Raw genomic sequence first — 15,725 nt, 5'->3', positions numbered from 1 at the left:
TGCTGTGTGACCCACCCTGAAGGCGTGTCAGCTCCGGGCTCTCACCTGGTGTTTGGTGGCCTCTCCAGGCTGATGGAGCCAGGTTCCAAGAGCAAGGACCCCAAAGAACCAAGTGGAGCTGGATCCACTCTGAGCCGGTCTCCTGAGTCACAGTGTCACCTCCGCCCTGGGCATGTCCAGACTCGGGTGTGGGGATGGGGCGTGCTGGGGACGGCCTGCCGCCGGTGTCTGGCCACCAGCCTCCCCGGTCCCACCAGTCCCCTGAGCAGGAGAGCATGGCCTGGGGGAGGCGCAGACGCTGGGCTGGGACAGTAGCTCCGTGTTTTCTGATGTGCTGTCCTCACAGCATCCCTGCTCCTCAGAGTCGGGAGCAGCCTCCAGCATGGATGAGAGCCGCGTCCTACCTGTAGGGGGACCCTGGACTTCTGTGAATGTGCCTGCATCTCGTAGTATGGAAAGCTGGGTGTTCTCCACACTCGCAGGTACTTTCTTGACCAGTAAGTAGTGACACTGAAAACCAAGGAGTTCCAACAAACGATAACATGAGGTCAGCGTCGTACTTGGCAAAACGATGAAAGAAACAACCTCAGGCATGTGTGTGCTGCGTTCCCACCGGTCTGGAAGCCCGTGCAGAGTGTTGGCCTGGCCTTGAGAACACTGATGCCAAAGAAGCAGACAGTCTCTGCCGTCTAATCACATTCCCTTTTCTCGAGTTTTATTGTTTTGATTTGCTTGCCTCACCTGATTTGTAACCATTTTATCAGGTTAACACGTGGTGGATGAGCAGCTTCCATTCTGTGTCTCAGCTGCCCTGCAGGCCTGCAGTGTTCTCAGCAGTGGACTTTGTGTTTAGTGGAAGTGAAAATGTTAGTCCCTCAGTCGTGTCTGACTCTCTGTGACCCCATAGACTGTAGCCCGCCAGGCTCCTCTGTCCATGAAATTCTCCAGGCAAGAGTACTTGAGTGGGTAGCCATTCCTTTCTCCAGGGAATCTCCCCGACCCAGGTCTCCTGTACCGCAGGCAGATTCTTCACCGTCTGAGCCACCAGGAAGCACAGCCCGTAAATGCTGCAGGGAGAGGCCTGTGTCTGCCCGCGCTGTTTGCCATGATTTCCAGATAGGGTTTCTCCTCCAGCAGATACAGATTGTATGGCAAACTAGTGTCAGCAGCAAGACTGCAGACATTTTTGCAGGATTCATCATGAACTCATTACCAAATTCAGACTTAAATTGAAGAAAGTAGGGAAAACCACTAGACCATTCAGGTATGACCTAAATCAAATCCCTTATGATTATACAGTGGAAGTGAGAAATAGATTTAAGAGACTAGATCTGATAGAGTGCCTGATGAACTATGGAATGAGGTTCGTGACATTGTACAGGAGACAGGGATCAAGACCATCCCCATGGAAAAGAAATGCAAAAAAGCAAAATGGCTGTCTGGGGAGGCCTTACAAATAGCTGTGAAAAGAAGAGAAGTGAAAAGCAAAGGAGAAAAGGAAAGATATAAGCATCTGAGTGCAGAGTTCCAAAGAATAGCAAGAAGAGATAAGAAAGCCTTCCTCAGCGATCAATGCAAAGAAATAGAGGAAAACAACAGAATAGGAAAGACTAGAGATCTCTTCAAGAAAATTAGAGATACCAAGGGAAAATTTCATGCAAAGATGGGCTCCATAAAGGACAGAAATGGTATGGACCTAACAGAAGCAGAAGATATTAAGAAGAGATGGCAAGAATACACAGAAGAACTGTACAAAAAAGATCTTCACAACCCAGATAATCACGATGGTGTGATCACTCATCTAGAGCCAGACATCCTGGAATAGTGAAGTCAAGTGGGCCTTAGAAAGCATCACTATGAACAAAGCTAGTGGAAGTGATGGAATTCCAGTTGAGCTATTTCAAATTCTGAAAGATGATGCTGTGAAAGTGCTGCACTCAATATGCCAGCAAATTTGGAAAACTCAGCAGTGGCCACAGGACTGGAAAAGGTCAGTTTTCATTCCAATCCCAAAGAAAGGCAGTGCCAAAGAAGGCTCAAACTACCGCACAATGGCACGCATCTCACATGCTAGTAAAGTAATGCTCAAAATTCTCCAAGCCAGGCTTCAGCAATATGTGAACCGTGAACTTCCTGATGTTCAAGCTGGTTTTAGAAAAGGCAGAGGAACCACAGATCAAATTGCCAACATCTGCTGGATCATGGAAAAAGCAAAAGAGTTCCAGAAAAACATCTATTTCTGCTTTATTGACTATGTCAAAGCCTTTGACTGTGTGGATCACAATAAACTGTGGAAAATTCTGAAAGAGATGGGAATACCAGACCACCTGACCTGCCTCTTGAGAAATCTGTATGCAGGTCAAGAAGCAACAGTTAGAACTGGACATGGAACAACAGACTGGTTCCAAATAGGAAAAGGAGTACGCCAAGGCTGTATATTGTCACCCTGCTTATTTAACTTCTATGCAGAGTACATCATGAGAAACGCTGGACTGGAAGAAACACAAGCTGGAATCAAGATTGCCGGGAGAAATATCAATAACCTCAGATACGCAGATGACACCACCCTTATGGCAGAAAGTGAAGAGGAACTAAAAAGGCTCTTGATGAAAGTGAAAGTGGAGAGTGAAAAAGTTGGCTTAAAGCTCAACATTTAGAAAACGAAGATCATGGCATCCGTCCCATCACTTCATGGGAAATAGATGGGGAAACAGTGAAAACAGTGTCAGACTTTATTTTTGGGGGCTCCAAAATCACTGCAGATGGTGACTGCAGCCATGAAATTAAAAGACGCTTACTCCTTGGAAGGAAAGTTATGACCAACCTAGATAGCATATTCAAAAGCAGAGACATTACTTTGCCAACAAAGGTCCATCTAGTCAAGGCTGTGGTTTTTCCTGTGGTCATTGTATGGATGTGAGAGTTGGACTGTGAAGAAGGCTGAGTGCTGAAGAATTGATGCTTTTGAACTGTGGTGTTGGAGAAGACTCTTGAGAGTCCCTTGGACTGCAAGGAGATCCAACCAGTCCATTGTGAAGGAGATCAGCCCTGGGATTTCTTTGGAAGAAATGATGCTAAAGCTGAAACTCCAGTACTTTGGCCACCTCATGCGAAGAGCTGACTCATTGGAAAAGACTGAGGCTGGGAGGGATTGGGGACAGGAGGAGAAGGGGACGACAGAGGATGAGATGGCTGGATGGCATCATCGACTAGATGGACATGAGTTTGAGTGAACTCCAGGAGTTGGTGATGGACAGGGAGGCCTGGCGTGCTGTGATTCATGGGGTCGAAAAGAGTCGGACACGACTGAGCGACTGAACTGAACTGATTGATGTAAAACCACAGCTCTCCTTTGCTAGATTTCAAACCCTGGGCAGCTGATGGCCTTAGTTGGAAGAGAATATCAGTGTACTTTGGGAGTTTAAACACAATCCAGATTTTTAAGTCTAACAATTCAAAAACACTTTCTTTCATTTCTGATATTACACTTTAACCCCAGAATTAACTTTTTTTGGCCAGTCTGCAGATGCACTGGCCCATTTCTCTGAAAGGACCTTGGCAAAAACAAAGGAAGGCAATGGAGGAACAGTAGACTGAAATCCTACCGATTTTCCTGTCAGAAGAATGTATACATCACAGTTGAACCCTTAAAACAATCCCCCCTTCCCCAGCAGTGGGTCCGGGTGTGCATGAGCCTCTGGATCCCACCTGGCCTCAAGGTCCCACCCTGGCGTCCACGGAGCTCAGCCGTGAGGGCCCCTCCATCCTCGGTGAGCCAGACACCTCCTGGCTTAGATATGGTGGCGGAAGTACACAGCACCGGGCTCTTGCAGTCGCTTGGCGGCTCCTGTCTGTGGGGGAGGGCTGCTGCAGTCTGGGTGGGACTCCCTGGTGTGGACACTGCAGGTTCAGGGCCGCTCCGCCCTCTTGGGGCCGGTGGACCCTCCACGCAGAACTGCTTGCCTGCTCCAGCCCCCGACGTGGGCCGTGCACAGGCCCTAGTTCGCCTTCCTTCCCTGCGCTGCCGGGTCCCTAAGCTCCACACCCCCGCCCCCCGCCCCCAGCCCCCAGTACAGCTGGGAGGTCGCTGTGCAACTACCCCCGCACCCCCCCCAACCCAGAGTCGATGCTGTTGGATTGAACGCCGGTTCCCCAGCAGGTTCAGGAAAGCGCTGTTCGGGCTCCACTTTTATTGTTGGACGCGCCTTCCTCCTTCCTGGGGGCTCAGTTCAGACGAGGGGTCCCGGAGGAAGGGCTGTCGGCGCCCACCGCCCACCGCGGTCACCCGGCACCGGTTCCCCGTCACGCCCCTGACCCCGGTCACCTCTCGGACTGGCTCGGCTCGGCTGCTGAGTGACTTGGCGGAGCCAGAGCGCGTATCTGGGGACCTTGATGAGCAGCAGCGGCCCGGGCCGCTCGGGGGGCGCGGCGCCCAGCAGGCCGGTGAGGAACCAGGCGCCCCGGTGCTCCCGGACCACCGCGCCGCCCGCCACCCACCGCGCCGCGCCGGCCGCCGCGCCCCGCTCGCAGCTGGTCCGCGTGGTCACCGTGGCATTGAGGGCCCGGCCGCACTCCGCAGGCTCCACGTGCGTGACCCGCAGCCGCAGGGGCACCATCTCGCGGCCGCGGAGGGTCCAGCCGCCGAGGACGCCCGGCTGCGGTAGGAGGACGCTATCGGCGAAGTCCGCGTCGGCCGTGCAGACGGGCCGCCCGGCGTCCGGGCAGCGCACGGGCCGCGCCAGGTCCAGCAGGGCCACGTCGTTGTGCCCGGTGTCCGCCTCGAACCTCGTGTGCACGTGGACGCCCCTCACGTGCAGCCGGAAGTGGGACCCTGGAAGGAGGCAGGGGCGGGGCTCAGGGCGACTCGGCCCGCCTCCCCCGCGTTCCCGCCCGCCCTGCGCCGTCGCTGCGCCTTCTGCCCAGGGACCGGAGCGCCCCAGCGGGGGCCTCTCCCACACTCTTCTCTGCAAAACCAAGTGAGGCGTCCTGGGGGCGCGGCGGGGGCTCAGTAAGGGCAGGCTGAACAGGTCAGAAGAAATTAGGAAGAACCTCTGGGAGTGAATCAGACTTGCCTGTTCAGGAGTCATTTTCTAGGCTGATGGGCTGGTGACTGAAAAATGTCTGAGGAAGGAGGGCAAAAATGCATTCAATATTGGCGGGTCCTAGGGAGCACTGTGGAGCAGTTCACAACACAGCCTCGGCGCAAGGACGGAGGTCTGACTGCTGCACTTCAGTGTCAAACCAAGTGCCCCAGTCCTCGGCTGTCAGGTTCCGCATTGCCGGCGTGCTGTGCCCAGAATTCCGCTAGCTAGTCCCCGTTGCTTTGCCTGTATGAGTGATCTCACCAGAGGGAAGCTAAACCGAGTCTGTATTTCATTAGAAGCAAGAATTCTAGATTAAAGGAATTCTTTTTATTTCTACACAGGATAGTTTTGTTTCCGGTGCCATCTTATAAAACCGAATGACAAAGTACTCACTTGTTTTCACACTAATGTTTGCGTACAATAGTGAGCATGTTGCTGTTGTCAGCACAAAGTTGTCCTGTATTAGAACACCCCCGCAGAAGTCTTTTCCTTCGGAATTTGTTAGTTTTACCTTTAAAAACCAAAACAGACAAGAAAGAGTTAGCCTGCCTTTGCAGCATTTGGGGCAGCACAGTGTTGTGGTTGAGATTGTGGGGCGCACACCCTCCAGCCAGCCCAGCGCACCCCCCATTACTGAGGCCCCCTCGGCGCGCGGAGGGTCGGTGGGGGCGAGAAGGGGAGAGGTGAGCGACGGATGCGCGGGGTTGGGGGCGGGCAGTCAGCAAAGGTACAGTTCCGGGGAGACCAAGCCCCACCCCCGGCTCGCCCCTCACTTGAGCTCCCCTCCCTTGACCCTTCCAGTCCTGGTGGTCACTGAGCTGTGGCTGTCGCTTGGCCAGGCCTCCACACAGCGGCCACGTGCTTCCACCTGGCTGGACCCGCGTGTAAGCGTCAGGTGAGGGAGACGCGTTCGGCACCTGCACACAAGTGCGCACGCGCACGTCCAGGGGGCCGAGCGCAGCCCGGTTGCTAGAGCAACCCGTAAAGCTTTCTGTCAAGTGATGGTCGCTATGGTTACTGAGCACTTGCGATCCACTGGTCCAAGCCAGGATGAGCTGCAAGTGAGAAATGCTGTACACTACACGTCCGAGAGCCAAGGCTTAGGTAGAAAGAGGAAGCGTACATATCCCAGCTTTTAAACTATTCGTTGCGTGTTGAAATGATATGTAGACGTATTGAGGTAAGTAAAGCACATCATCAGAATTAATTTCACCCGCTTTCTATGCACGTGGCTGCTAGAAAATTTAAGTCAGTTCTGTGGCCAACGTGGTGTTTCTCTTGACAGGGCTAAGGAAGAATGGGGTGATCTGTATTAGAGGCCTGGGATGCAAGGAAAACGCAAAATGTAGGTAAAACCAAACCCACCTTGGTGGTATTACTAAAAATAGTGCTTATTTTGCGGAGTTACTAGAAAAGCAAGAAAAGAATAAAATACTGGTCAAAGTAGCAGATGAGCGTAAAAGAAAGTGCTTGAAATAGTTTGGGAGAAGGGTCAACATGACTTCGTGTGTTGCTAAGTTAAAACATAAGACACTGAAGCTGTGAGTTCAGCATGAGAAAGTTCTTTGAAGTGCAATTTGGAGGTTGTAGATAGTTCACCTAAATCAAAGAAAGGACAGATGACAGACGGGTGAAACATAACAAAAGATTAAAATGTGTTTCTGTTACCTGCCACGGGAAAGGCAGAAGGTTCTGCTGGCTTCCCTGGGGCCTCTGGCAGCACTCAGGACCGAGGGTTCCACACGCACACCTGTCTTCATTGTGGTGGCCACACGGAAAGAAAGGTCAGTGCCTCCCAGGGCAGGCAGTGGGGTGACCGTGGTGCTGACCCAGCCTGCTCTGTGGTGCCCATTAGGTTGAGATACTTCGTGTATATGATGGGATTCCATACCTGCTCTCAGAGATGGTGGGGATGGGGGGCGGGTAGGGGAGCCTGGCGGGGGCTGGGAAGCCCCCTTCCCTGGCCCTGACCAGCCACAGCAGGGGAAGTGGGCTTTCAGAGTCGCTGCAGAGGAAGGCCCGGGGGGAGGCTCACCGTGGGGGAGGCAGGACCTGCGGTCTTGTCCCAGCTTGTGGCCCCTTGCACAGCTGCACGTGTAGGACTCTGGTCCCGGGTAGCAGAAGTGCTGACACCCGTCCAGCCTCAGGGGGTGACATTCGCTTTCAGCTAAAAGGAGAAGAAGGGGAAAGCAGAAATATTACCCTGGAAACAGCCATTCTGAAGTACCCTTTTTAGTCCATCCTAAAGGAAATCAGTCCTGAATGTTCATTGGAAAGACTGATGCTGAAGCTGAAACTCCAATACTTTGGCCACCTGATGCGAAGAACTGACTCATCTGAAAAGACCCTGATGCTGGGAAAGATTGAAGGTGGGAGAAGGGGACAACAGAGGATGAGATGGTTGGATGGCATCACCGACTCAACGGATGTGTTTGAGCAAGCTCCGGGAGTTGGTGATGGACAGGGAGGCCTGGCGTGCTGCAGTCCATGGGGTCGAAAGAATCGGACACGACTGAGCAACTGAACTGAACTGAACAACTATCCTTGAGCGTGGGGCTCTGGCTTTTCATTCCAAACGTGCTCATGTGAGCGCTTCCATTCAGTTTCAGGAACGAACGGAGGTGGAGCCCGCCGTGCCCCTCACGAGGATCCTCGTGGCCCCTCTGTGGGCTCCCTTCCCGCCATGGCAGCCAGACTTCTTAAGGGGCTTCTTCAAGGCGGGGGTCGGGACGGGGAGGGGACGTGTGTGGGGTGAAGCTGGGAACCCTGCCCTGCGCGCTGTACTTGGGATCTCCTCCCAGCACCGGGTTGAGCTCTCAGGGAGGCCGGTGGAGCAGAACGCCGGCAGGTTCCGTGTTAACATCGAGGACAGAGTTCACTTCTGCATGGAGGGGTCTCTGGCTGCTTTGACCCCCGCTCCCCGCCACCCCAACCCGCAACGTTTAAGGGACACCAGGTGATGAAGCTGAGAACGGTCTCGCACCCACGACCCAGGAGTCGGGCCCTTGGGGGAGGAGCGGGGGTCCCGGGAAGGGGCAGGGGTCCCAGAGAGGGGCGGGGGTCCCGGGGGAAGGGTGGGGGTCCCAGGGAAGGGCTGGGGGTCCAGGGAAAGGAGCCCCAGGGCGGGGTCCGGGGGAGGGGCGAGGCTCACCGAAGGCACAGTTGGGGCCCTCGTAGCCCGGCGCGCAGGTGCAGGCGTAGCCGCGGATGCTGTCCTGGCAGGACCCGTTGTTGAGGCAAGGCTGGGAGGCACACGGGGAGCCACCTGCGGAGAGGACTCCCCTCGTGGGTGACCCCCTGACGCCCCCGACTCAGTCGGCCCACCTGCCCCTCTAGGACCCATGTCCTTGCTGAGAGGCCTCCCGGAGACCCCCGGTCACCGTGGTCCCCAAACAGCACCCGCAAGCCTTGCCTTCCGCAGCTTAATCGGCTTCTGGCCATCAGCACAAGGCCTACGGGAGCTGGGGGAGGGGGTGAGCTTCCCTCTCATCCCACGGATGGGAGCCCTTCCTTTGGGTCAAGGTCCAGGGGCCCAAGGCTGGGCACTGGGAATCCTCTGGCCTCGAGTTCTCAGCCCTGGAGAGCGGGGTTGATGCTTCCTCCCATCAAAGCAAAAAGCAGAGGAGGCGGCGAGCCGGGTGCAGGAGACACTCACCCATGTATGTCCTCCAGAATTCATCCTGTCCGAGGGAACATAAGGGTGTTAGAAATCAAACACCTGTTCCTCCACCTTCTCCTGTGGCTGAGCTTGAAGGTAAGAAAATGCTGACTCTGCTCACTTAGTAGGTAAATGCTGGTTGAAACGAGAATATGAAATTCTCTACATCTACTTCACTTAAGTGAAGAGAAGTCGCTTAGTCGTGTCCGACTCTTTGTGACCCCATGGACTGTAGTCTGGCAGGGTCTTCCATCCATGGGATTCTCTAAGCAAGGGATTGAACCCAGGATTGAACCCGGGTCGCCCGCTTTGCAGGCAGACTCTTTAACCAGCTGAGCCACCCGGGAAGCTACAGCTACTTAATGCCCTCTTTAATATATGTTCTGGGCTTGTCAGGTGGCTCAGTGGTAAAGAATCCACCTGCAGTGCAGGAGATGTGGGTTTAATCCCTGGGTCAGGAAGATCCTCTGGAGGAGAGCATGGCAACCCACTCCAGTATTCTTGCTGGGAAATCCCGTGGACAGAGGAGCCTGGTGGGCTGCAGTCCATCGAGTCGCAAGAGTCGGACAGGACTGAGCGACTGAACATCCACTGCAGCGTGTGCTCCACGAGCTGCTTGGTGTGGATTTGCTGCGACCTTTGGGGAAGGGAAAGTGTCAGTAGCTGAGACGCAGCGCAGACCCCACGGCTCCCCGGGCACCTCTCACCCAGGTGGTCTCCAGGGCCCCACTCCGCAAGTGCCGGATGCAGGTGTGAGAAATTCCCACCGCTTTTTCTGTTTTATAAGCCAATTCAGCAATGATGGAAATTTGCAAATTGCGTATAGGAGGTGTTGTTTTCAGGCAGGGAATCTAAAGGTAGGAGACTACTCAGACTTAAAGCCTGGAGGTAAGCGGATGAGCAGGCCGCACACCATCCCTGGCTTCCAACAGCTCAAGTGCGCTTGCAGCCTCAGGGGGCGAGCCCAGCTTTCCCTTCACCAGGAAGTTTTCATTTCTCCCAGTTCTATGAAAGATAGTCTATTTGAGAGGAGTTTTCTTATACATGGGCATCTGAGAAAATATATTTTAAAGCAGTTAAAAAATATATTAGAGAGAGGCTTCCCTGGTCCCATGGTAAAGAGTCTGCCTGCCAATGCAAAGGACACAGGTCCCATCCCTGGCCCAGGAAGATTCCACGCGCCTCGGAGCACCTAAGCCCACGTGCCCAGCGACTGAGCCAGCACTCTAGCACCCTCAGGCCACAACTGCTGAGTCCACGAGCCCAGAGCTGTGCTCCTCAAGAGGAGCCGCTGCGATGAGAAGCCTGAGCACAGCAAGGGAGAGGGGGCCCACCTGCCACAAGAGAGAACTTCACTGCAGCCGTGAAGACCCGCCACAGCCGAAAATGAATGAATAAATAAATAGACCTTAAAATATATGTGGTGGTGGTTTGATCGCTAAGTTGTGTCCGACTCTGTGACCCCATGGACTGTAGCCCGCCAGTCTCCTCTGTCCATGGGATTCTCCACACCAGAATACTGGAGTGGGTTGCCTTTTCCCCTGGGATCTTTGCAACCCAGGAATCAAACCCAGGTCTCCTGCACTGTAGGCAGATTCTTTACTGAGCTATGAGGGAAGCCCCCTAAAATATATATATGTGTGTGTGTGTGTGTGTGTGTGTGTGTGCGTGTGTACTCAAGAAACAGGTCAACATTTGTTCAGAATCAACTTTAAATATTGCTGCCTTGATATGTAAAGCATATTACATGTTTTGCTGTTCTGAGAATTTACGCACAAAAACGCAGCCCCTCTGTCTGCCCCTGGCAAGCCTCTGGGTAACCGAGACGGGCGAGGTCCTGGCCGTGGTCTTAGTGTACTGTCGTCGCTTCTGATCCAAGGTGCTGATCATGAGAGGTGTTCTTACTGTGGAGGCATCCTAAGGAGGACTTTTGTGTTGTTGTTGGTACACTGAAACCATCTCGTCTCTATTAAAAATACTAAATTCTGTGAGTCCTGACAGGCTGAGCGAACTCTGTGAGGAGTCCTGCTGCTCGGGGTGCTAGCTTGCTGAATCCGAGGGGAGAGTTTAGGGACTTTAGGGGGACTGAGCTGCCCTCGGGGTCCCCCACTGACAGGCTGGGGAAAGTGAACTCCCTGCAGTGTCCGATTCCTCGTCTGTACACTGGGTTAGATCAACCTCCCACGTAGGTGAGTAGGTTCCTTAATTGAGTCTCTCTTGGAGAACACGCCCCCCCCCCCTCCGAGGCAGCAAGTCATGGGAAAGCAGGAGAGTGTGCGGCGGGGATACGCACGGTGGGCTCGTCGTCTTCAAACACTTCTCTCGCCTCCTCGTAGACGCAGATCTCCTCCCAGCACTCCTTCTCTAAATGCCCCTCAAAGAGCTCTTCCAGGAGGTAGGAGCCGGCTCGCCTCCACCTGGACAGAAGCTCGTGCGCTTTCGATGCAGGAAGAAAGACTGCAGGGCAAGATGGGAGTGCAGGTGCCTCAGCGAGTGGGGCTGAGGCCCGGGGGCCAGGCTCCGGGCGACGGGCATGCAGACCCACGAGTGGCCCGTTCCTCCTGCTCCTGACGACACTGGGACCCAGCCCTCCACGTGCAGCCGGGTAAGCAGGACAGAGCTTAGAACAGGAGGGCAGGAGCCCTAGAGGACGGGATGGAGAGCAGGCTGTGTCCTCCGGGCATCCTCTGCCAGGACGAGGGCCCTCCACTTCTAGCTGGCCACACGGCTGCCTGGCCAGACTCTCCTGGTGCTAAAGGAGGCTGAGTGACCGAACGCTGGCCACCAAGATGCACACAGAAGGCCCAGGCTGCAGCTCCTGGGAAGCTTCTTGAAAAAAGACAACTGGTGCGGCCCTTGGCCATTGCTTTCTCCCTCCCCTCATCCTGCTGCCTGGGACACAGATGTGATGGCTGGAGCTCTAAGCACCATTCTGAAATATGGGGACCAGGGCCACGTCAGGGAGGACTGTGTGGAACCTTCTTATAAGGACTGTGGTCATTGGATTAGGGCTTCTCTGGTGGCTCAGCTGGTAAAAAATCTGCCTGCAATGTGGGAGACCTGGGTTCGATCCCTGGGTTGGGAAGATCCCCTGGAGAAGGGAACAGCTACCCACTCCGGTATTCTGGCCTGGAGAATTCCATGGACCGTATAGTCCATGGGGTCGCAGAGAGTAGGACACGACTGAGCAACTTTCACGTTCACTAATTGAGGATGATGTGCAAAGACCCTATTCCAACTAAAGGTCACACTCCGAGGTTCTGAGAGAACGTGCAGTTTAGGGGCCACTGCATGGATGGCGTCCACAGGTGAGGAGGTGCTTTGGGGCGCGATGTCCTGCCTCCCCGACGGTCTTCAGCCGAACGTTTTCAGCATCAGTGAGGTAGTTCTCCTGAATCAGTCATTACCATTTTAGCTGTGGAATAGCACCTTTCCAATTCGCCTTCTTCTGTCCTTACTTGTTGGCATTCTGCTGTGAAGGAGAACTCTTCTCCAAATGCTTTGTGTTGATTCGTTTGTTTAATGGATTTTAGAGTGAATATACCTTAAAGTGAATACTTTATTTTCACTTTACATTTAATGGATTTTATATATTAAAATCCGTACTTACTGGGTTTTAAAGTGAATAGTCAAGCGAATACACTTCCATTCCAGAAGTCCTCTCCGATTCCTTTTCACGTTGTCTGAGCACCGTGGTGTCTCTTGTTTCCTCCTCATGTCTTTATTGCACGTCTCCTGTGTTCTCTGCCTGGTAGCAAGGTTTTCGTGGGTCTGATTCTATTCTTCCCGCAGGTTCACGGCTGTCTTGTTTCCTGATGTGTTGGTGGTTTCCTTTTACCATGTTTGGCCCGCGGGTTTAGACAAGAGCCCCATTTGAGAAAGACCACGTCTCTGCCATCGAGGCGGACGGGACACGAGATTACCGCTGTTTCCAGACCCTGGGCCGACAGCAGTGACTGAATCTCGGGAGGAGGTTCTCTACCAGTGGCCCTGTCCCCTCGGGGACTGTGTCTCTTTCCTCCGAGTGGTGCCAAGGGTGGCCTAGGCTGGGCGGGCGTCTCTTCCTGGGTCCACTCGGGCCGTGAGGAGGTTATGATCATTTTAATAATATACTTATCTAACTGACAGATCCAGAATGCTACTGTTTCAACACACAACGACTGTTAAAAGAAACTAAATTTGCGTTCTGATTTCTGTGCTAAAGCTGTGCAGTCGGGTGTATTTTGAACTCCCAGCAACCTGACTTTGGCCACCAGTTGGGGGAGGAATCATGGCCACATGGGTGGCGGGGGTCCAGGGTCCCCCATCTGCGGTCGCTGGTTTGGGTTCAGAGGTATAGGAAGGTTGGGGTGGGGGGGAAGGGGCCCTGAGCAGGGGCTGCGTGCGGAGGGGCTGGGGTCCCCTTGGGACTCCCCGGAAGCTGTGCCCCATCCTGTCCTGAGCCCCAGACCTGGCGGCTAGCTCTGTCTGAGCCCCTGGGGACCCCAGAGGACATGTTTACTTCCGACATACTCGTCACAAACAGCACTGAGACCAGGAGCTGGGCACAGACCACCCTGGTCCTGCCGGAGCCCCTCGGCTCCCAGAGAAAGCCCCTGAGGGCCCACCCGCTGCCCGAGAGCACCTACCTGTCGGCCAGGCGGCGTGCGGGGCGAGGAGGACGAGGAGCCCAAGGACGGCGAGCGGTGGTGGGACGCAGCCGGCCATGGTCAGCATCGGCCAAAGTCCCCGCCGGCTCCACGCGCAGGGCGGCCGCGTGGGGGCAGGGAGCCCGCCCCGCAGAGAGGCTGCCCTCGGAAGACCCTGCGTCAGCGCGTTCAGGGTCCTGCGTGCAGGCTCCACTCCCGCGTTTCTCTGTTTAAAGCAGAGAGGAGGAAAGACGGAGAAATGGAAGCCCGAGGCAGAGGGACGCGGCGCTGGCTCGTGGGGCGGAAGTGGAGCCGTCAGCCTTCCGGCGAGGGTGGGGGAGGCGTCACCCCTGCCTGGTGCTGGCAATGAGAGCCGGCAGAGCGCAGAGCCCCGGGCTGCCCTGGGAGGAACCCGAACACGGTGGGCGAGCAGACTGCGCCCCCCGGGGAGGGGGCTAAGGCAGACCCTCGGGGCAGGGCCGGTGGCCTCACGGGGTCCACGAGGCCGGGCCGGGCCCGGGTGGGGAGGCCGGGACTGCGGGTCTTCTGTCAAGGGCGGGGGAGCCCACCACTGCCTCCCGGGGAGACCAGCTCCCCTGGGGCGCCAAGTGCCATGTGGGGACACGTGCTGAGAAGCACGCTCAGCGCCGTGAGGGCACCAGCACGCTGACTATCCCAGGGGACAGCAAACGCACAGGGTGGTCAGGGCGGAGCCCTCCCGGGAGCACTGCGTCTGTCCCTCTCAGTCCCCGCCTCCGTCTCTGGGTCTCTCTCTCTCTGGCTGCCGGTCTCTCCTTCTATCCCCGCACGCCCAGGTGTCGGGTTCGGCCTGGTAAGGTCCCTGGCGAGAACCCCACGCACCCCACCCTGCACCCTCTGAGTCTCCCTCAGACTCTCCTGCGGGGTATTTCCCAGGCTGTCCCGTTCTTGGATGCGGGCACCGTGGAGGCCCCGCTGAGCCTGTTCTGGGCGTCGTCTTGGAGGGCACACCCCCACGTGGTGATGACACAGCCTGGGACCAGAGCTACGCTGTCCTGCCTGAAGTTCAGGACGACCTTCCTCGGGGCTCTGGCCCCTGTCGGGGTGGCACAGCGGCTGTCGTGAGGGCCCGTCTAGAATGGAGCCCACCCTGCAGCCCCGAGGGCAGGGGCTGCACCTGCTTCAGGCCAGCCCCAGGGGGCCTCACGTACACCTGTGTGTGCCAGTCCCTGGCTCTGGGCCCCTCCGCACCCCTCTGCGCTCCTGTGTCCCCCCCATGGGACCGCGGGTGCAGTCGAGGGTGCCCCACTCTAGGGAGGGCGGTCAAACCCTGTCCCCCATGTTTCCTCTCTGTCAGCTTCCTGCTCCTCTCCATCCCAGAGGAGACTTCCTCGGAGAGGCCGGGTGGACCGGCTCTCCTGGGGCGCAGGCCTGGCTCGGGTCTACCTTGACACCAGCCTCGTCTCCCTCCAGAGGGAGACGCTCAGACCCGGACGCAGTCCTCCCAGGCCCAGAGTCAGCCCTGTGAGGCCCAGACCATGCTCCCCACAGCGCGGCCCGAGCCCCCACTGACGCTCCGGTTCCTGCAGGGATGGCTTGGCCTGCAGGTGGTGAGGGCCCTCCCTTCCCAGGGGCTAGCCCCCTGCCCGCTAACCTGTGGGCTCGGCCCCAACAGGGGGAGACGCAAGTGTGACGGGAGCCAGGTGTCCCCGAGCCGTCTCGGGACTCTGAACTCCACTGTCCGAGAAACCCGGGTTCACTCTGCCCAGAGGCCCTGCCCCCACCATGCCAGCCTGGCCTCCACCGCCCTCTCTGTGGGGCCTCCCTTTGTGGAGGTCAAGGCGGGACACTTGGGAACAAACCCTCTGGTTTGACCATTTCTGGGAAGCCTGGTCCCACTGATTTTTCCAAACTTGCAATATCTCCTGTTTACAAAACTGTCTGGTGACCCCTGGGGACTCTTGGGATGGAACTTTGGAACTTTGCTTCGTTGGGTTACGCAAAAGGCAAATGGCTCGGGAAACACAACAGGCCCCGCCGAGGTGACCGTGTCTCTGAGAAGCATGTCTGACTTTCCTGACTGTTTGGGTTGAGGGCCTGGAGCTGGTGCAGGTGGGCGGGCTTGGCCTGGGGACGTGACCATTAGAGGAAGGGCCCCCCTCTCGCAGCCCCCCGGCATGCGCCCTGCGTGAAGGGGCCCTGAGGGGCAGCAGGGACTCATCAGAGCCGGGTTAGTGCTCTGGATGCTGCCTGGACCCGGGACTTCAGAGCCCCAGCTGGGGACAGTCACCCCGGGGGCGTGTACGGGACTTCAGAGTCTGTGGGGCCTGGCTCAGGGGACGTGATGCTGAAGCCGGTAAAGAACAGGCCGATAGG

At 56.2% G+C, this 15,725-nt stretch overlaps 1 protein-coding gene across 8 annotated transcripts; it reads right to left on the bottom strand.

Moving 5' to 3' along the window:
• Positions 1-3,437: 3,437 nt before the first annotated feature.
• PROZ (protein Z, vitamin K dependent plasma glycoprotein) lies at positions 3,438-15,096 on the bottom strand. Of its 8 annotated transcripts, none has more exons than XM_086330670.1 (10): positions 15,004-15,096; positions 13,371-13,596; positions 11,036-11,199; positions 8,740-8,764; positions 8,236-8,349; positions 7,120-7,251; positions 6,753-6,838; positions 5,858-6,139; positions 5,478-5,595; positions 4,176-4,831 (listed from the first exon to the last, which is right to left on the bottom strand). In XM_086330670.1, exons 2-10 carry the CDS (start codon positions 13,456-13,458, stop codon positions 4,230-4,232), a joined length of 1,611 nt encoding a protein of 536 aa, XP_086186796.1. In that variant the 5' UTR covers positions 13,459-13,596; positions 15,004-15,096; the 3' UTR covers positions 4,176-4,229. The 8 variants fall into 8 exon arrangements, with proteins under 8 accessions (XP_086186795.1, XP_086186794.1, XP_086186796.1 ...); XM_086330671.1 differs by lacking the exon at positions 15,004-15,096 and adding an exon at positions 5,073-5,121 and having other exon boundaries at positions 13,371-13,672; XM_086330672.1 differs by lacking the exon at positions 15,004-15,096 and adding an exon at positions 5,073-5,121 and having other exon boundaries at positions 5,858-6,001; positions 13,371-13,672.
• Between the last annotated feature and the right edge of the window lie 629 nt (positions 15,097-15,725).

Source organism: Bos grunniens, chromosome 12 (assembly GCF_055505025.1).
Source record: "Bos grunniens cultivar Pamir isolate PY7600 chromosome 12, Bosgru_T2T1.0, whole genome shotgun sequence".
Taxonomy (NCBI): Eukaryota; Metazoa; Chordata; class Mammalia; order Artiodactyla; family Bovidae; genus Bos; species Bos grunniens.
Note: the sequence above shows the minus strand (reverse complement) of the source record. Positions and strands in the feature narration are given on the sequence as shown.

Coding starts and splice junctions, on each gene's coding strand:
- PROZ (XM_086330670.1), bottom strand. CDS start 13,458: ATGCTGACCATGGCCGGCTGCGTCCCACCACCGCTCGCCGTCCTTGGG. Junction 11,200..13,370: donor GCACGCCGCCTGGCCGACAG/GTAGGTGCTCTC, acceptor CTTGCCCTGCAG/TCTTTCTTCCTGCATCGAAA. Junction 6,839..7,119: donor CAGGTCCTGCCTCCCCCACG/GTGAGCCTCCCC, acceptor ACCACAATGAAG/ACAGGTGTGCGTGTGGAACC.